At 39.7% G+C, this 15,398-nt stretch overlaps 1 protein-coding gene across 1 annotated transcript in view; it reads right to left on the bottom strand.

Annotated features, from left to right (window-relative positions):
• cnksr2a (connector enhancer of kinase suppressor of Ras 2a) overlaps window positions 1-15,398 on the bottom strand; it is a 55,063-nt gene that overhangs the window by 35,054 nt on the left and 4,611 nt on the right. The window contains exons 2-3 of the mRNA XM_061064766.1: window positions 4,414-4,577; window positions 3,897-4,099 (exon numbers count right to left, since the gene is read on the bottom strand). Of these exons, the coding sequence (XP_060920749.1) occupies window positions 3,897-4,099; window positions 4,414-4,577 (367 nt within the window). The remainder of the gene's footprint in view (window positions 1-3,896; window positions 4,100-4,413; window positions 4,578-15,398) is intronic.

The raw sequence follows: 15,398 nt of genomic DNA, 5'->3' as shown, positions 1-15,398 counted from the left end.
ACACCTTTAAAATAACTTTGTTGTAGTTCTGTCCTTGCCAATGAAATTGCAACTGCATGGAGAGATATTAAAACCTGAAGGTGTCCCAACAAATAAAAAGAGTGAGTCGATTCCTCATCATCTGGTATTTGATATAAAAAGTCAAGTCGTCAGGTGTTACAGTTAAGACTATGACCAGTACAGGACAAAAGATCACCTGAGAAAATAATCAAAAACGTAAGATAAACTGCCACACATCTCCAGCATCTTATGTGACAATGGATAACTTTAACAAGCTTTAATATGCTCGGCTTTACAAGTCAAATATATCTTATCATTCTAAGGATGATTTAGATTAATAAATAAGTTGCCTGACTTCTCTTTGACCTGCGGGGGAATAAAAAAACACTGATGGCATTTGACAGTGAGCATTGTTGGAAGAAGAATTATGAGCCTTACTTTGAATAAAAGCTCAAAAGGCATAAATGTAAAAGTAATTCCACTGTAAGTTAAAGTCCTCCAATCATGTCGAATGAAGAAAGGTTGCAGTGTTTGTACTACAGATGAGTAAGAGTATTAAAATGTTTTAAAGTATCAACATTAAAGTACTTGGTTTGAAGAAAACTCAATACCACATGTCTGAATTGTTACTCAGTTTAAAACTGTTGTATTGTTGCTAAAATATTTTTATTGCAAAATTGCACAAAACCAATCTAGATCCTCACCACTGGGTAGTATTAGCCAGTTCTTTTCTCTCTATATTTCATTCATAATTTAAAGGTTTTACGGTTTTATTTTAATTGTATTATTTTCTTCTTAAATTATTATTATTATTATTTTTTCTTTTCTAAATCGTAATTTAATTATCTTTCCTCTCTTCATAACTTTTCTTTGGATTTTTATCTATTTTTATTTTATTTCATGTTGTATGAATTCTTGTATGTTTAAAAATTACATATAAAAATGTGCCAGGATGAACAAAATTTGTGATGAAATATGACAACTTGTAATGAAGTAAAACAGCCTGCAGTAAAGTATTAAAAAACCACTGGTAGTATTAGCCAGTCCTTTTCTCTCTACATTTCATTCATAATTTAAAGCCTGCTCATTTACTTTATTAAAAATAGTAAAACTCTTTTCAAGCCATCAGCTCACACATAATCTGTGGACCCTCCCCTAGGGGGTATGTTATTACTTCAGAGGAGGTGTTTCAACTGTGCATGTAAAGAAGCGATGAAGATTTCAAAGAAAGAGAAAAAAAACCTTCACATTTCCAGAATGATGAATGACAGTTTCACATTGTCTCCATAACAGATTTTAGAAAGAAGGGTTTGTCTTCTGCACAGTGTGTCGATTTGATGTCTGTGTTTGATGGTGCATGACAGCACAGATAAAGAGAAGCGTATGTATATGAGGACACATCAGGGTATCAGAGCGAGGAAAGGGATGATGTGAGTTCTTATTGTACTGATGAAAGGTTGCAAAAATGTCTTCTCAAGGCATTTAGAGAGAAACTACAAAGTGATGTACGTTTGCTGCCTGGTCGCTGAACTGATGCTGTACTCTTCCTCCATCCCTGAGAGGTGTAATAACTGGCAATCAGGGAGAGATGAAAGTTCAGATTTAACACTATTTATGCAAATTTGCTGCTGTTGTAGACCTTTTAGGAAGGAGTAATCAAGACAAGACAGACTGTATCCTTGCATGCTTGGAAATCTCTTCCACATCGTTAGGGTGCGTTGATGAAATTACCATATCATCCACCTCGCAGCTCTTATTTCAATAAAAAATTCATCTAGTTTTACTCCTCATTTGTTATTCCCGGGCGGTAAAAATCAATTTCCAGAAGATGAGATTTCATTGAAATAAAATCTCCAAATGGATGATACGCCTGTTAAATATAGCGCTGAGGCGTCACACAGCTTGGAAATTCACATTTAGAATATGCAGGATGTAAAAATAATAGGAGTGTTCAACAATGTCTGAACAGATACGTCTCAGAAATGGAGAATTGAGAGCACGAGGCTCCGCTGAGTCTTTCCCATCTTCAACGTCGCTTTGCCATTTACAGTTGCATCACTGTGCGTGGGCGATCGCATGTGTGTGCTTGCATAAGTGTGTGTCAGTGCACGCGGGTGTGGGTGTCCGTCTGCGAGTGTGTGTTGTGCACATAGTGTGTGGGTGTTTTCTATGAGTCTGAGCGTGGCTCTATATGCTTCAGTGTGTCTCGATGGCCCGAGGACAGATGTGGGTTGCCCGACATTTCAAGAAGCGAATGCCAAAGACCTTTAGTACCGAGTGTGATGTGTGCGTCGTCGTGTGCAGGAGATCGTCGAGTCATGAATAAATGAAGTGACAGAGACGAGAGATGGCGAGAGACAGAGAATCAAGGTGAGAAAAAGGTCTGACATTATCCCTTTAGAAAATAACATATTTCTGAGAAGATGTCAACAAGCGGCAGCTCCAGGAGAAGGAGAGTTTAGAATCTGCAGATTTAAGATTCAGCTGAAAAAACTGCATACATACTGTAAATGTACAAGAGAAACTTAAGTGGGGTACACACTGCAAGATAATCAGGCGGACTTGGCCCGATCTTCAAAATGATCCAATCTACTTGGAAGAACATTTGAACCACAACGGTTTCAAATCGAAAGTATGACATCTAACGTTTACTATTTAAGATCTGATCTCCTATTGGGGGGGGGGGGGGGGGGGGGGACCTCAAAGACAGCAGAGTTCAATCACAGGTGATTGTCAAGTGAATGAAAAAAAGCAGCACAACGTACACAGCGAATCATCTTTTGACTCTTTTAGTGATTGTTGAGGAAATGATTAAGACTTGACTTCACACAATAAGACTCAGTTGACTCAGGTGGCTTAACGTTGATGAAAGTTTATACAAAAAGAAGAATACTCATGAGGAGACATGATTCAACATCACACTTCTGTACTCGTGTCTTGCTCGAAAAAGGCAGAACTTTTCGAAAGGCATCGCATATATCCTAAAAGACGTTACCATTATCAGGGTCACATTGACCCACCTAGACTAAACTGTGATGTCTATAACACTGGAGCAGACAACAAGTCTACCAAACATCCAGCAGATATCAGGAAGAACAGTTGACACTCTCCAAGCTGTACTTGGTGAACTCTGTCAGGTCTGACTGACATTAGACAACAGTGAATAAACCTAATGACGTCTGTACATTATAATCTAAATAACTGCAGAAATTCCACCACAGTGATGGCCAGGCTTTATGCATGACTTCAACAGGTTGCAGATTTTAACTCAAGGTACTGCAAAATCTGGAAGTCTGTATGTAAGACGCAGTCTGTTTTTGTTTTTTTGTTTTCTGTGCCGCTGTGTGGCTCTTTTAGTACCATATGCGTTCCCTTTGTGGAGTTCGCACTCCCACTCGATACAGTACAGTAGTTGAGCTCGCAGCCTAAAGTGAAAGTTGTGAAGTAGAGACCAACACCCCGGGAGTAATGCTTCCCACCTCCACTGGTCACTCATTGGCTTTAATTGAGCGGTCTTTCAATCAAACCAGCACTCCACAAGGTATATTTCCTGAATAAGAGACCATTTTCTTTAAATGCAGGGTTAAATGAGGCGCTGCCAGCCCGGTCTGAGACACAACATATCCAGGCACAGCTTAAAATAAACCTTGAATGGGTTTATTGAACCCACATTGTAATCATTTATTTAAATTTACTCAGTGATTAAAGGACTTCTCATCATAGCTCTTAATTACAGTATTGTATTTCCCAAATAATAGTGTGTGTGTGTGTGTGTGTGTGTGTGTGTGTGTGTGTGTGTGTGTGTGTTGTTGTTGTTGTTATTTACCCTATTTTATTTGTGAGCCGGGTCTCGTTAACTAAAGCTCACCCAGGACAAACTGTGAAGCTGCCATTACCTGTCCAGCCAGGCCAGCAGGCTCTTCGCTGCAGTGATGAGGTCGACCACAGAGGTCAGCAGGTCGTTGGGGAGCCGTCGTGAGGTCCTGCTCTCCGATTGGCTGCTGCGACGGCGCCCGGAAATGAAGTTCTGCAGGTTTTTGGCCGAGGCGCCGAGTTTGTGGGCCAGAGTCCTGACGCTCTCGGTCTCGAGACCCGAGTTCTACACAAACACAAACACACACACACGCGCGCGCGCACACACACACACACACACACACACACACACACACACATACAGGCCTATGTGATCCTCGTAGTTTATGAGGAGTTTAAGACTATAATTACAAACTTCTTGTGATAGCAGCTATTTGGAGATGAAAGACTTTGATACAGCACAGTTAGGAGTTTACTTTCTGCATTCCATTACATTGTGCATTCAAGCGGAACACAAATACATTAACAGCTGCAGCTGTAAAGATGGCTAATGGGAGTCCAGCAGCGCACTGAAACTACAAAACAAATGCACAAACTCACCAGAGCACAGAGCAGGTCTACAGCCTCCAGAATCAGCTCCTGGTGTCCTATGCGAGAGACTCCCAGCTCCTCCAGTTCAGCGTGGCTAATCCTCAGCAGCCGCTCCCCGCACACACCTCCTCGCTCAAAGACACACACATATTGCTGCAAGCAGTCGTCCAGACCTGCAGCAAGCACAGATATATATTTTAAGGGTGACTCACATTGAATACACTCATATTTGTTACAAATTGAGATCACGGCCCCAATAGAATAAATAAACAGTGTTTCTTCTTAGGGGCATGGTACTGTTGAGGAGAGGTTTTTCCTATCAAACTTCTCAGTAGCTAGTAACGGGCATTCTCTTAGTTGACTATTGACTCATATCTGCTGAAAGAAAAAATCCTTAAATGTTAAACAATTTGTAACAACTGAAACAAAATGTTATCTGTTTCAAGAAATTAAAAGAACAATCAGAAAAGAACTGCAAGAGAACCAAACAAATGAATACACTTTTTTCCGCTTATGAAAACAGTTGAAATAATATCAACAGGAAACATTTCTACAATCCGGAAGTAGACTTTCAACCTGCAGAAAACATATTCATGGCAGGTGGTGAAGACTGAGACTTTTTTCAGATGTAAGTTGAAGCTCATCTGAGGATTCAGCAGGTATGGAGCAACATTATGGGTGTGGGGAAAAAATTCAATTATTAATTTCTACAATTCTGAATTGATTCAAAATGCCCAAAAATCTATTTTTTAAAACATACTTTCCATTTTCACTAGCAGCCAGTTTGAGGCTGATGGCATTTTATTCCGTGCACCTTTTCCACCTTCCTTAGTGCACTGATTCAGCAGAGGTAGTGTCGGTCATGGCTTGTCAGTCATGCTTCTAACATTAGCTAGACTTGTGGCTTCTTTTCCACATGTAATCCCACTCTCTCCCCCCGGTTTCCTGCTCTATCCACTGTCCTCTCAAATAAAGAAAAAGCCCCCAAAGAAATGTATTTTTTAAATGCATGGGAACTTCGGGAGCTCATATCATATGATGCCACCAACCGGAATTTAAATAAGTGAAAAGATGGCCAACATGTTTTGATCAACACACATAGCATCACTTTCCACCAGCCAATCCTGAACTGGCAAAAGATAACAAGATCCAATATTTGATTCATTTCAAAACACCTGTGTACCTACAGCGTTGTCAACAATGAAGTCTTAAGAATTATGATGTTGGCCTTTTTTTTCCCCTGGCAAGATTCTGAGAAATACTCGGTAAGTTGGCCTAAACCCACAAATTTAATTCTCAAATTAAGCATGAATAAATTCTGATATTTGTTTTAGGTTTTACAGCTGATGAAACATTACACATATAAAAGCTCTGTTATACTGAACACATTTTCTTGAGCTTCTTAGTGCACAGCAGACTGGAGTAGATCCTGATGAAAGCCCCCCTTTGCAACTAATTGGGAATGTAATGTGAAAAGGAAACGCTGTGAATCAAAATAGATTTAAAATGAAATGGTGGCCCCACAAATCAAAATCAGATCAGAAACATTCATGCCCTTAAGCAGCATCAGCTATGTTACATTCTGTCACGTCATGGCTTAACTATTGTTTGAAGGTGTTGAGAATTTAGATTTCTGATTGTTATCGTGTGTTTTTATGGCAAATAAGAGAATACACGTAAGGGGGGAAATAGATTATAGGCACCAGACACAGGAAGAGAATCTCATTCCACCGACACCATCTCTCTTCATGACTTTTCCCGGCTCAGACTCAATTCAAAACGTCCATCCCCTGATCGATAACCAGACACATCCCTGCTTGAAATTATAGGTTTCGGGCTGCACTCCAGTCGCACTAATCAGCTTTCCTTGCCATACGTTTTTCCCTTTTCAAAGTCAGCCTATGTGGAGGATAGATGCTTTTAGTCTGCATCGGAAAATGCTAGACACAGATTTAGTCATTCCTGTTCGTCTCAGATAATGCAACATCTGCTGTGTAATGTTTGTTTTTTTTTCAGACATTCAGCTTGTTTGCAGTTTTGCAGATTTCAGCCGAGTGCTGTTTTATAAAACCGTGGTGCAATGAGGGAAAAGCACAAAATATGGTTTCTTTTGAGAAACACCTCAGGGCTGGAAGAGGCTTTTTTTTTGGGGTCTTGTTTTTCTTTTCTTTTTCTTTTCCACATAAGGCAGAAAACATTTTGTTGGATTTATGAGCCAAACATTTGACTTTGAGGCACTTTCACCTTGAAATGGAGAAAAGAACAAGTGAAACTTCTCAAAGATAGACAGTTTCTGTTCCCCTAATGTGCAGTGCTAAAACGCCTGATAAAGTTGGTTGACCTGAACCTGTATCATAGCCAGACAGCTTTATAACCTCTTAAAGTAATGAAGCTTAAACTATACAAGTGTACTTGCAAATTCAACAGTTTATTTTTAACATATTTTCTTTAAATGACACATTCAGATTTTTGTGTTATATATTTTTAGGACAATTATCATTAGTTGCTTACTTTAACATTCATTTTAGTATACTTATATCAGAAGCTTTAATATCTTTAATTCAGTTTGCCTGTTCATCTGTGTTAATATTACCTCTGCTTTTCTTTTTTTTCATAGTTAAACATGGAAGTATCACGTCATCTGTAATGTGACTAAAGAAATGCGCAACATCTAAACTGTGTTTTCTAAAATAGATTTCAACAAGTTCACATTGTCAGTGCATCGTTATTAGACCGTCTGCATTACTGCATTACCCTCTAACAACAATGTAAGAACACTGTGATGGATTACAAAAGATAGAACAAGCTTCAAGAGTCTTGCTTTAATTAATTTCAACCTGAATGAACACCAATGAATGCACAAAGAAACTTGTTCGTCCTTGTCTGTAAGAATGACTCATTTTGGGATCTGGTTCCCTGCTGCGAGACTTTGACTTTTATCTAATCTGCAACCATAACCCTGAAGGGTTTTTTTTTTTCAAGAATAAGAAGTTTAAATCACGGCTTTAATTAAATGTTAATGCATGATAGTGGATTATTTATTTGTATTTTCTTTGCAGGCTAACAGGCTGGCTATCTGTTGCTCTCTTCAAGTTTTTTTTAATTATTTCTTTTATAGATTTGTTTTCCTGTGTCAATGATCTCAGGATGGAGAGTGTTGCATACTGTAAATATTATTAAACCCCTTAAGATCAAGTCTGTGATTTTTTTGCTTTGGGTATATGAAAAAAAGAACAAGACTTAAAGTTGACTAGACCTACAGTTCTTAAAAACTATAGGCTTTAAATGAGTTGCTTATAGAACAGAAACCTCTAAAGAACATATTTGCACCATCAAATCCAGTCGACAACGAGTTCCCTTTTGTTCAACAGTTGATACTCCAACAAAGAGTGTTCAGAAAAATGTGAATTGTGCAAAGTGTATACCCTATGACAGCTTCCTTTCTGGCTCTCCCTAAGAGGTCAGCACTGTGAAGACAGTTTGCCGCACTTGAACTGGATGTGAAAATGTGTGGGGAAAAGACCTTAAACAAAGTGTGAAACAAGAGTTGAGAGGCTTGTACAAAAGAAGTAATGGATGTGCAATCAGGCAGCCACCCAGGTACAACATTACTCTCTGTTGGGTTGTATAACGTCTGTGTTGTGAGTGGGACGGTCTCTTTAGATCTGTGAGTGTATGTGTGAGCGTATAAGTGGGTGGGTGCGTGCGTTGTTCGTGTGTGTGTACATTTTGTATGCGTGTGTTTGTCTGGCCTGGCCGGGATTGCTGAGTCAAAGGAAAAGCAGATCAAGACGGAGCGGTGCAGCTGCAGCCCCCTTGGCTCCCAAAACAATGAATGTATCCAGCTTCTAACCTCTTAACAAACAGCCAACTGGCAAACACACACACTCCTGACACACACACACACACACACACACACACACACACACTCACACTCACACCTCTGAGGAATGAGCATTGATTTCCCCCGCCTCACGTCTCCGCTTTATAATACACTCATCTATCATAACCCCGCTAACAAAGATTGGGGAAAAAACAGGATGGGAAGAGAAGGAGGAAGAGGGAAAGAAAAGACCTCATAAGCCAGCTGCTAAATTGCATGCAAAATATGTTGCACACGCTCTCACACACACACACACACACACACACACACACACACACACAAATTCCATCTCTCATCAGCGACGAGCAAACAGCATTTGTCGCTTTCTGCAGCCTCCTGTCACTTCCTTTCCTCTTAAGTTAGACTCCACATCTGAAGTCTAAATGAAGCTCCAAAACTTTGTAGTAGTAAATCAAGCTCGGAAAAAATTAAGTTGGAGAATAAAATCCATTAAGTTTTTGAAAAACATGTAATTTTATCTCCTAAAAACAAAATAAAGCTTTAAGTTTTAAAATAAAAACATCCTTCATTCACGATTATCTTATTTTGGAGCAAATCTCGACAAATTGATTCCACTATCTTAGACCCCCTCAAACACTCCCAGGTCGATGAGCGATATCTCGGCTCACAGCTTCCTCGGACACGCATGAAAGGATTTAGATAAGAATGAAGACATCAAACTGCTTGGTTGTGATTTGTGTGGCTCCCAGCTTGGAATCAGGGGAAGGTCACAACTTTCCATCTCCTTAAAAAAAACGACGTTTACTGCAGAAAAACCTGGATATTAAGATAAATTGCAGGTTTTGGACACTTATATATTATATACAGCACCCGCAGCACTATTTCAATCTGTAAAAACAGCAAAGTCCTCAACAGAACTAACCTTCTGTGATGTTTACATTACAGACAGCTTCATGTATTTTTGGTGTGGCTGGCTTTATATTGCCCATTTAGGAAGTGAAGGTCAAGAAATACTCCATCATCAAAGTCAGTGCTAATAAACTAACATTAACTAGTTAAGGTTAACTAACGTACCAGGATCACTGTTAGCTCTCACTTACTGTCAGTGTTCTGGGTCAGTACTGTTTAGTTAAAGGCAGTAACATCTTGTTCACACAATAAACAAACACAATATGTAACGGGAGGATTAAGAGAAGTCTGTTGGCGCATCAGAGTGTCCTTAGCATCAATCCACGATCTCCTCCTCTCTGGGTTTTCTGTCTAATGTGTGTTCTATGTAGAAGTACAATTACTGTCTATCATTTAAGAATTACCAACCAATTGAACAATAACTTCTCCATGGAGTGCAGCATCAGGAAGCCAACAGATGGGCAGTTCCACAAGTGTGATAGATCACGTTAACGCTATGAAAGACTTGATTAATATGAAATGATTGCTTACAAATGATTAACTATTATCAATTATTAATCTAAACCTCTAGTCAAGGAAAGGGGTTGCAAATCAGTCAGTCATGCATGCATGGCATCTCATTTTTATTTGACATATGAATGAAAGCTCATTGCATGTGTCTCTCAGGGTTAAATAAATTAATAATAAAAACTTGTAATTCAAATTCTGAGTGCAGGACTTCTGTGAAATGTGGCAAGTTAGAGATATATGTGAAACGTATATTGACTTTGCATTTTTTGGTTTGGGGCCACTGGGTCCCTTTTTCTAAATAAAGCTTAAAGTTAAAGCTACAATATTTGACAGCATTGAGCACTGTGGAAACAGTTAGGGGAATACCTTGTCATGCTTCATTGTGACAATCCTGCCCTGCAAAAAAAAACTATATCCAGAAAGAAATGTTTTATGAGGGAGAACTGGACTGGATTGCAATGAGCCCTTCACCTGAGGTCCATTTAGCACCTTTGGTATAAATGGATTCGCAGGCAGCAAGCAGAGTTTTATTGTCTGACTTCAATAGTAGACCTCCGTGATGTCCTTTTTGCTGAATCTCTGCATGCTACAAAATGTGTGGACGATTTTGCATAGGAGTGGATGTGGCATTAGCAGCAGATTTACAACCCAGGATTTGGAATAAAATGTTCAGCAATCACAAAGGGTTGTAAATTCCACCGAAGTTTGGTCATAAAGTTAAATTTAACTTTGCTATTTAAACTCAAGCGAGGTGTCTGAGAGTGTTTTTTTTTTTTTAAATAGGTGTTAATAGCAGCTGATTTCTTATAGACGTGAAGCAGATTGAGACAATGCTGGCTCCAACAGGCAAAGTGTTACTGTTACAGAGGAAGGCAGAAAAGCAGAAGGGGAGATATACACTGTGTGGTAAAACTTCACTGATAATCAGCATCGCTTATCGCTGGCAGTGAGGGAGAGCGTGAATGCCCTGAATACTGATGAGTCAAATTGTAAGTGACATCGCTGAGCGCTCACAAACACCCACGTAGACTGGGACAGAGACCGTAGCCGTGCTATACAGTTAATATAAAGGTTTCATATGGTGGGACTGCTGGACTCATTATTTTTCCTGCAGTGGTTCCCAGTGTTTTTGTCAGATATATCCTGAAATCGCTGTGAGATGAACTTAAATGCCCTGTTATCGACTGTGCCATTTATTTCAACCATTTCTCCCCTCTCATTACTTCTACAGCCATTTCACCTTCCATCCATTATTTTAACCAATTTTTTAAAACTTTTATGAATCGTTTCTTCGAGCCGTTTCAACCATTCCTCTTCTACTTTTTATTTCTTCAAAATACATCAAATACTTTTTAGCACAAGCACTTTTTTTTAATGCAGTTCTTTTTAGCTTTTTTATGGACTTCAAACCGTATCTGTCAGCTATTAGCTCACTCTTTTTGCTTAACATTTAAACACTTTATTATCAAGATCGCTTTAAGCTAAGTGTTGACAGTTTATACATCATGTAAATCTAAATATTTGAACTGTTGGCTCGTCACTTTAAGCTAATAACTGATGTTGCTTAACGGCAGTTATGGTAACTCCGTAGGGACGGATTAATCAAAGGGCGAGAGCAAGTTTAAAAAACTGTACAAAAGACGAAGATAACGTGCAGTGCAATAAGTAATCTTGCATATTATAGAAATGCTAGTTTGATGTTTTACCGCGCTAACCACAAGAAGAAACCAGTGAAGACAAACAACAGGTTCCACTCATTTGATAAACCTGTTAGCACACATTGTTGTAATGATTCTACAATTCACTTAGCAGAAGCTTTTATCCAAAGCGACGTACATCAGAGAGTAAGAACAACACAAGCAAGGATCTAGAAAAAAGGGAACAATGTCAGTAAGAGCAAACGATCAGCTCTGAGTCTGATTGGACACACAGGTGCTGACAGGAAGTGACCAGAGGCAAAGCACAACATTGAGGGCAGTTCTTGAGAGCTCTAATCAGTATAGAAACCATCTTATAAGTCGTCGTTATCAAACAAAAACCATCGTCATTACCATCATCATCATCAATAATATGGAGACCATCATCATTAAGTTAGTAGGTATTCATGAAAGAGCTGGGTCTTTAGCTTTTTCTTAAAGGTGCAGAGGGACTCTGCAGATCACATGGAGTTTGGAAGTTCATTCCACCACCGGGGGGCGACAGAGGAGAAGAGTCTAGTCAGAGACTTAGGACCCTGTTGTGAAGGCTGGATCAGACGCCTTTCTTTAGGCAGAGATACAGCGGAGAAGATGAGCCTTATGTCCAGCAGTATACAAATCAGATTCAGCTTAGAATTTATCGATCTTAGCTTCTTAGCTTACAATTTCTGTTTTTTAAATTTGAAATTTTGAGATGTTTCAACTTGAAGTCCTTAACTTTATCAACCAGCAATTTGTGCTAATAGTTCATCTTTTTAATTGCTTGATGTAATTTCTTTCTTTTTCAACAGAGGTGTTACAGCTTTCCCAAGTTATAATGCGATGTTATCTTAATTAACTTCCAACACTAGCAAGCATCCTCTGGCAACAGCAGAAGTGACACCTGGGGGATCACTGCTGTAACTGTGCACAGCAACAACAACAAAAAATGCTAACATGAAGCTTGCTCACGTTTTGTTTTTTTTGATAAATTGATGATCACACTCTCAGTTAAAATGTGTGTGTGGCTTGTTGGATAATGGTGTCTAATCTGTAACATCATGAGCTCAAATCTCTGTATACAGTATGCATGTGTGTTACAGAAAGATATTCATCTGTGCGCTTATTTGTTCTACTGGAAGAGAAAAAGTGTGATTCAGAGCTGACTCACACACTTAACTCCCACAGAGGCACACTTTTCACAACAGCAGGCAGCCAAACACCCACAAACACCCCATTTCTCTCTGTCACACACACACACACACACGCGCACACACACACACACACACACACTTCTAATAAAACGAGATTGTGCTGTGACTTCTGGGATGTTCGAGGGTCCTATAAAAGATCTGGCCCTCCCAGTCGGGTTATGTGTCATCTGTTCCAAGCACTCTGAAGATTCAGTAACAATAAAAGTAAGATGAGCTTTCACTGTGTTCCTGGGATTTGTAAATGCAGGATGTTAGAAGCCTTGTAACTAATAGAACTGAGTTTATAGCCGTGGGGTTGCCAGTTTAAATCCCAGTGTTGTGTGGTGAGATTTTGCATGGGAGAAATAAACCAACCAAAAATGTTACCTCACCATTAATAGCAGATTTAATGAATTTAATGAATTTAATTGGGTGTTAACATTAGTGTTTCCTGTCTTTCTATTTCGACGTTTCTGTGGCGCTTAAGTGATAGGCTGAGTCTGTATTTAATTCTCTCCTTTTCACTTCAGTATTTTTCCTACATAATAGCAAAAAATCTAATAAAAAAAAGCATAATCTTCATGTTTGAAAAATCACTTCAAGGAGGTAACTAAGCCAAGAAGAATGCTACTCTGCCCCAGACAATTAAATCTGACATTCACTCCAGGCTGACATTTTCTCCTGCATTTGTCAGTTAAAGGAAGACCAATCTGTATCTGTCCAGATTAAATCCAGGTACCTGTAAATGTCTGCACACATCTCGAAAATGGAGAATTCAATTATAATTATTGCAATGGGCAGGAGAAAGCTTGTAATGGAGGTACAGAGGATAGACGGGGACAGCTAGTGACTCAAGTAGAAAAAAATCAGAATATTTTCCTATTTGTCCCAACTCAGGCTGCACTGATTTCACACTTGCATCATTCTCCACAAACACCTGACAACACCTCCTTCCAATTAATGTTTTATTTAAGCTGCAAGATTTTTTCGTTCTCTCCCTCTCTGCTCTCTCATTGCCAGCTCTGACCTGTCCTGTACCTGTACTGGACTCTTCCCCACCCATCCCCACCCACCTGTCGGCTCCGACTGCGGGGGGATTAAGATCACCCCATCACTCCTCAAATTTCTGCATGTAAAATAAAACGGTGAGGAGTGATGAAGTCAGGACCTGGATGCCAAACAAAAATCTATGTTCTGCTGCTGCAATAAATATTTTTTTGAACAAACGTGAGCTGACTGACTGAAATGCATTTGATGGCTAAATACTTGACCCTCTGCCATCAGGAGAACGTCAAACCCCATTCTCTTTTCCTAATATTTCCTGTCTATCTTCAAAATGGAATATCATGATTGTACCTTTACAAACCTGATAATCTACTAAAAGACTGGGGCTAAAGCTTACAGTTTCTGATCCATAGTGAACACAAAGCAGATTCTTAGATTGCAGTGTCAAATTACTGTCAGCCCATACTGGTAAAGTGTATGTGTTCAAACTGATGAAATGTCAATTACCAGTATAACTGAATTCATTTGCATTAAGACAGGTTTCCCACCTTGACCCTCATAATTATGTATATTAAATTATGTGGGAGCATAGGGGTTTAAAATAAGAAAGTCATTGAACACAACACAATGTTAATCAATGCATTTAAAGTCCCTTAATGCCCTGACCTAGAAGTGTGTCACGCTGGAGTGACTTTGAAGGGGCGGCTCGGACTCTTCGGCTCTATGAATGGCTGTAAACCTTAATTCACCTACACACACACACACACACACACACACACACACACACACACACACACACCACACACCATGTTTTGCTCATTGCAGTCAAAAGAGCCAACAAACACAGTCTGATTTTCTGACGCAAACTGGCGGATGTTTAAAGCAATCCAAAATCCTCATGAGTCTCGTCATGCCTCACCTTCAATTCTAAAAAAGATCAATCCGACAGACGGAAACCCCCTCTGATCCTAAAGACGTGTGACTATCACTCTGGCAGCTTTCTCTCCTGGTAAACGGTGTCATCAGATGTTCCCGCATGCTGTGGCGGCAATTTCCCTACTGATTTTTTTAGAGTCTGGCAATCAAATTCATGCAAGGGAAATGAGGTAAAAACACAATTTCCAGCATGGAAAGTGATAACAGGACAGAGGGGTGAGAATTCCCAGCAGCCCCAGCGATGCACTGTAAGTTCTCACATTACTATTGAAGTGTACCACTCCCATATTGTTTGAGCCCTAGTCGCGCCAATGCAGCGCTGTTGCCAAGTCGACAATACGCAGACCTTTTGACCCTCTGGCATATGTGAACTGCACATTTTACTGTATACACACACACAAATACAGTATATCATGTTTCCCTGTGTCGCCGCAGACACACCCAAGAGACCCAGCATGAACCGAATGCCACATTCAGGCATGCCACGTGTGTTGTCTGTTTGTGTATATTAGCGTTTGTGTGTGTGCAATAGCAAATGTCCGAGGACCCGGGTGGAGCCTTCTGTTCAGAGCTGGTGTGTGTGTGTCTGTCAGCTGTTCTGCACAGACGGTCTGGGACGAACAACTCACCATCCACCCACACACTGGCTGCAAACACACACACACACACACACACACACACACACACACACACACACACACACACACACACATACAGGGGCACATATAAACACATGCCATATGCACATGACCAACTGATAACCCTTCCAATGATGAGGCTCTGAGAAACTGACACAGTACATGTTAATAAATCCTTGTCACGATTTCTCCATTTTGCATCTTATTGAAGCAGTGTGTGATTCAATAGTTCCCTGACCTGCTTTTTATGTGTTAAACAAACATGATGAATAACAATTCTTGC

Source organism: Labrus mixtus, chromosome 19, assembly GCF_963584025.1.
Source record: "Labrus mixtus chromosome 19, fLabMix1.1, whole genome shotgun sequence".
Taxonomy (NCBI): domain Eukaryota; kingdom Metazoa; phylum Chordata; class Actinopteri; order Labriformes; family Labridae; genus Labrus; species Labrus mixtus.
This window is presented reverse-complemented; position numbering and strand designations above follow the sequence as displayed.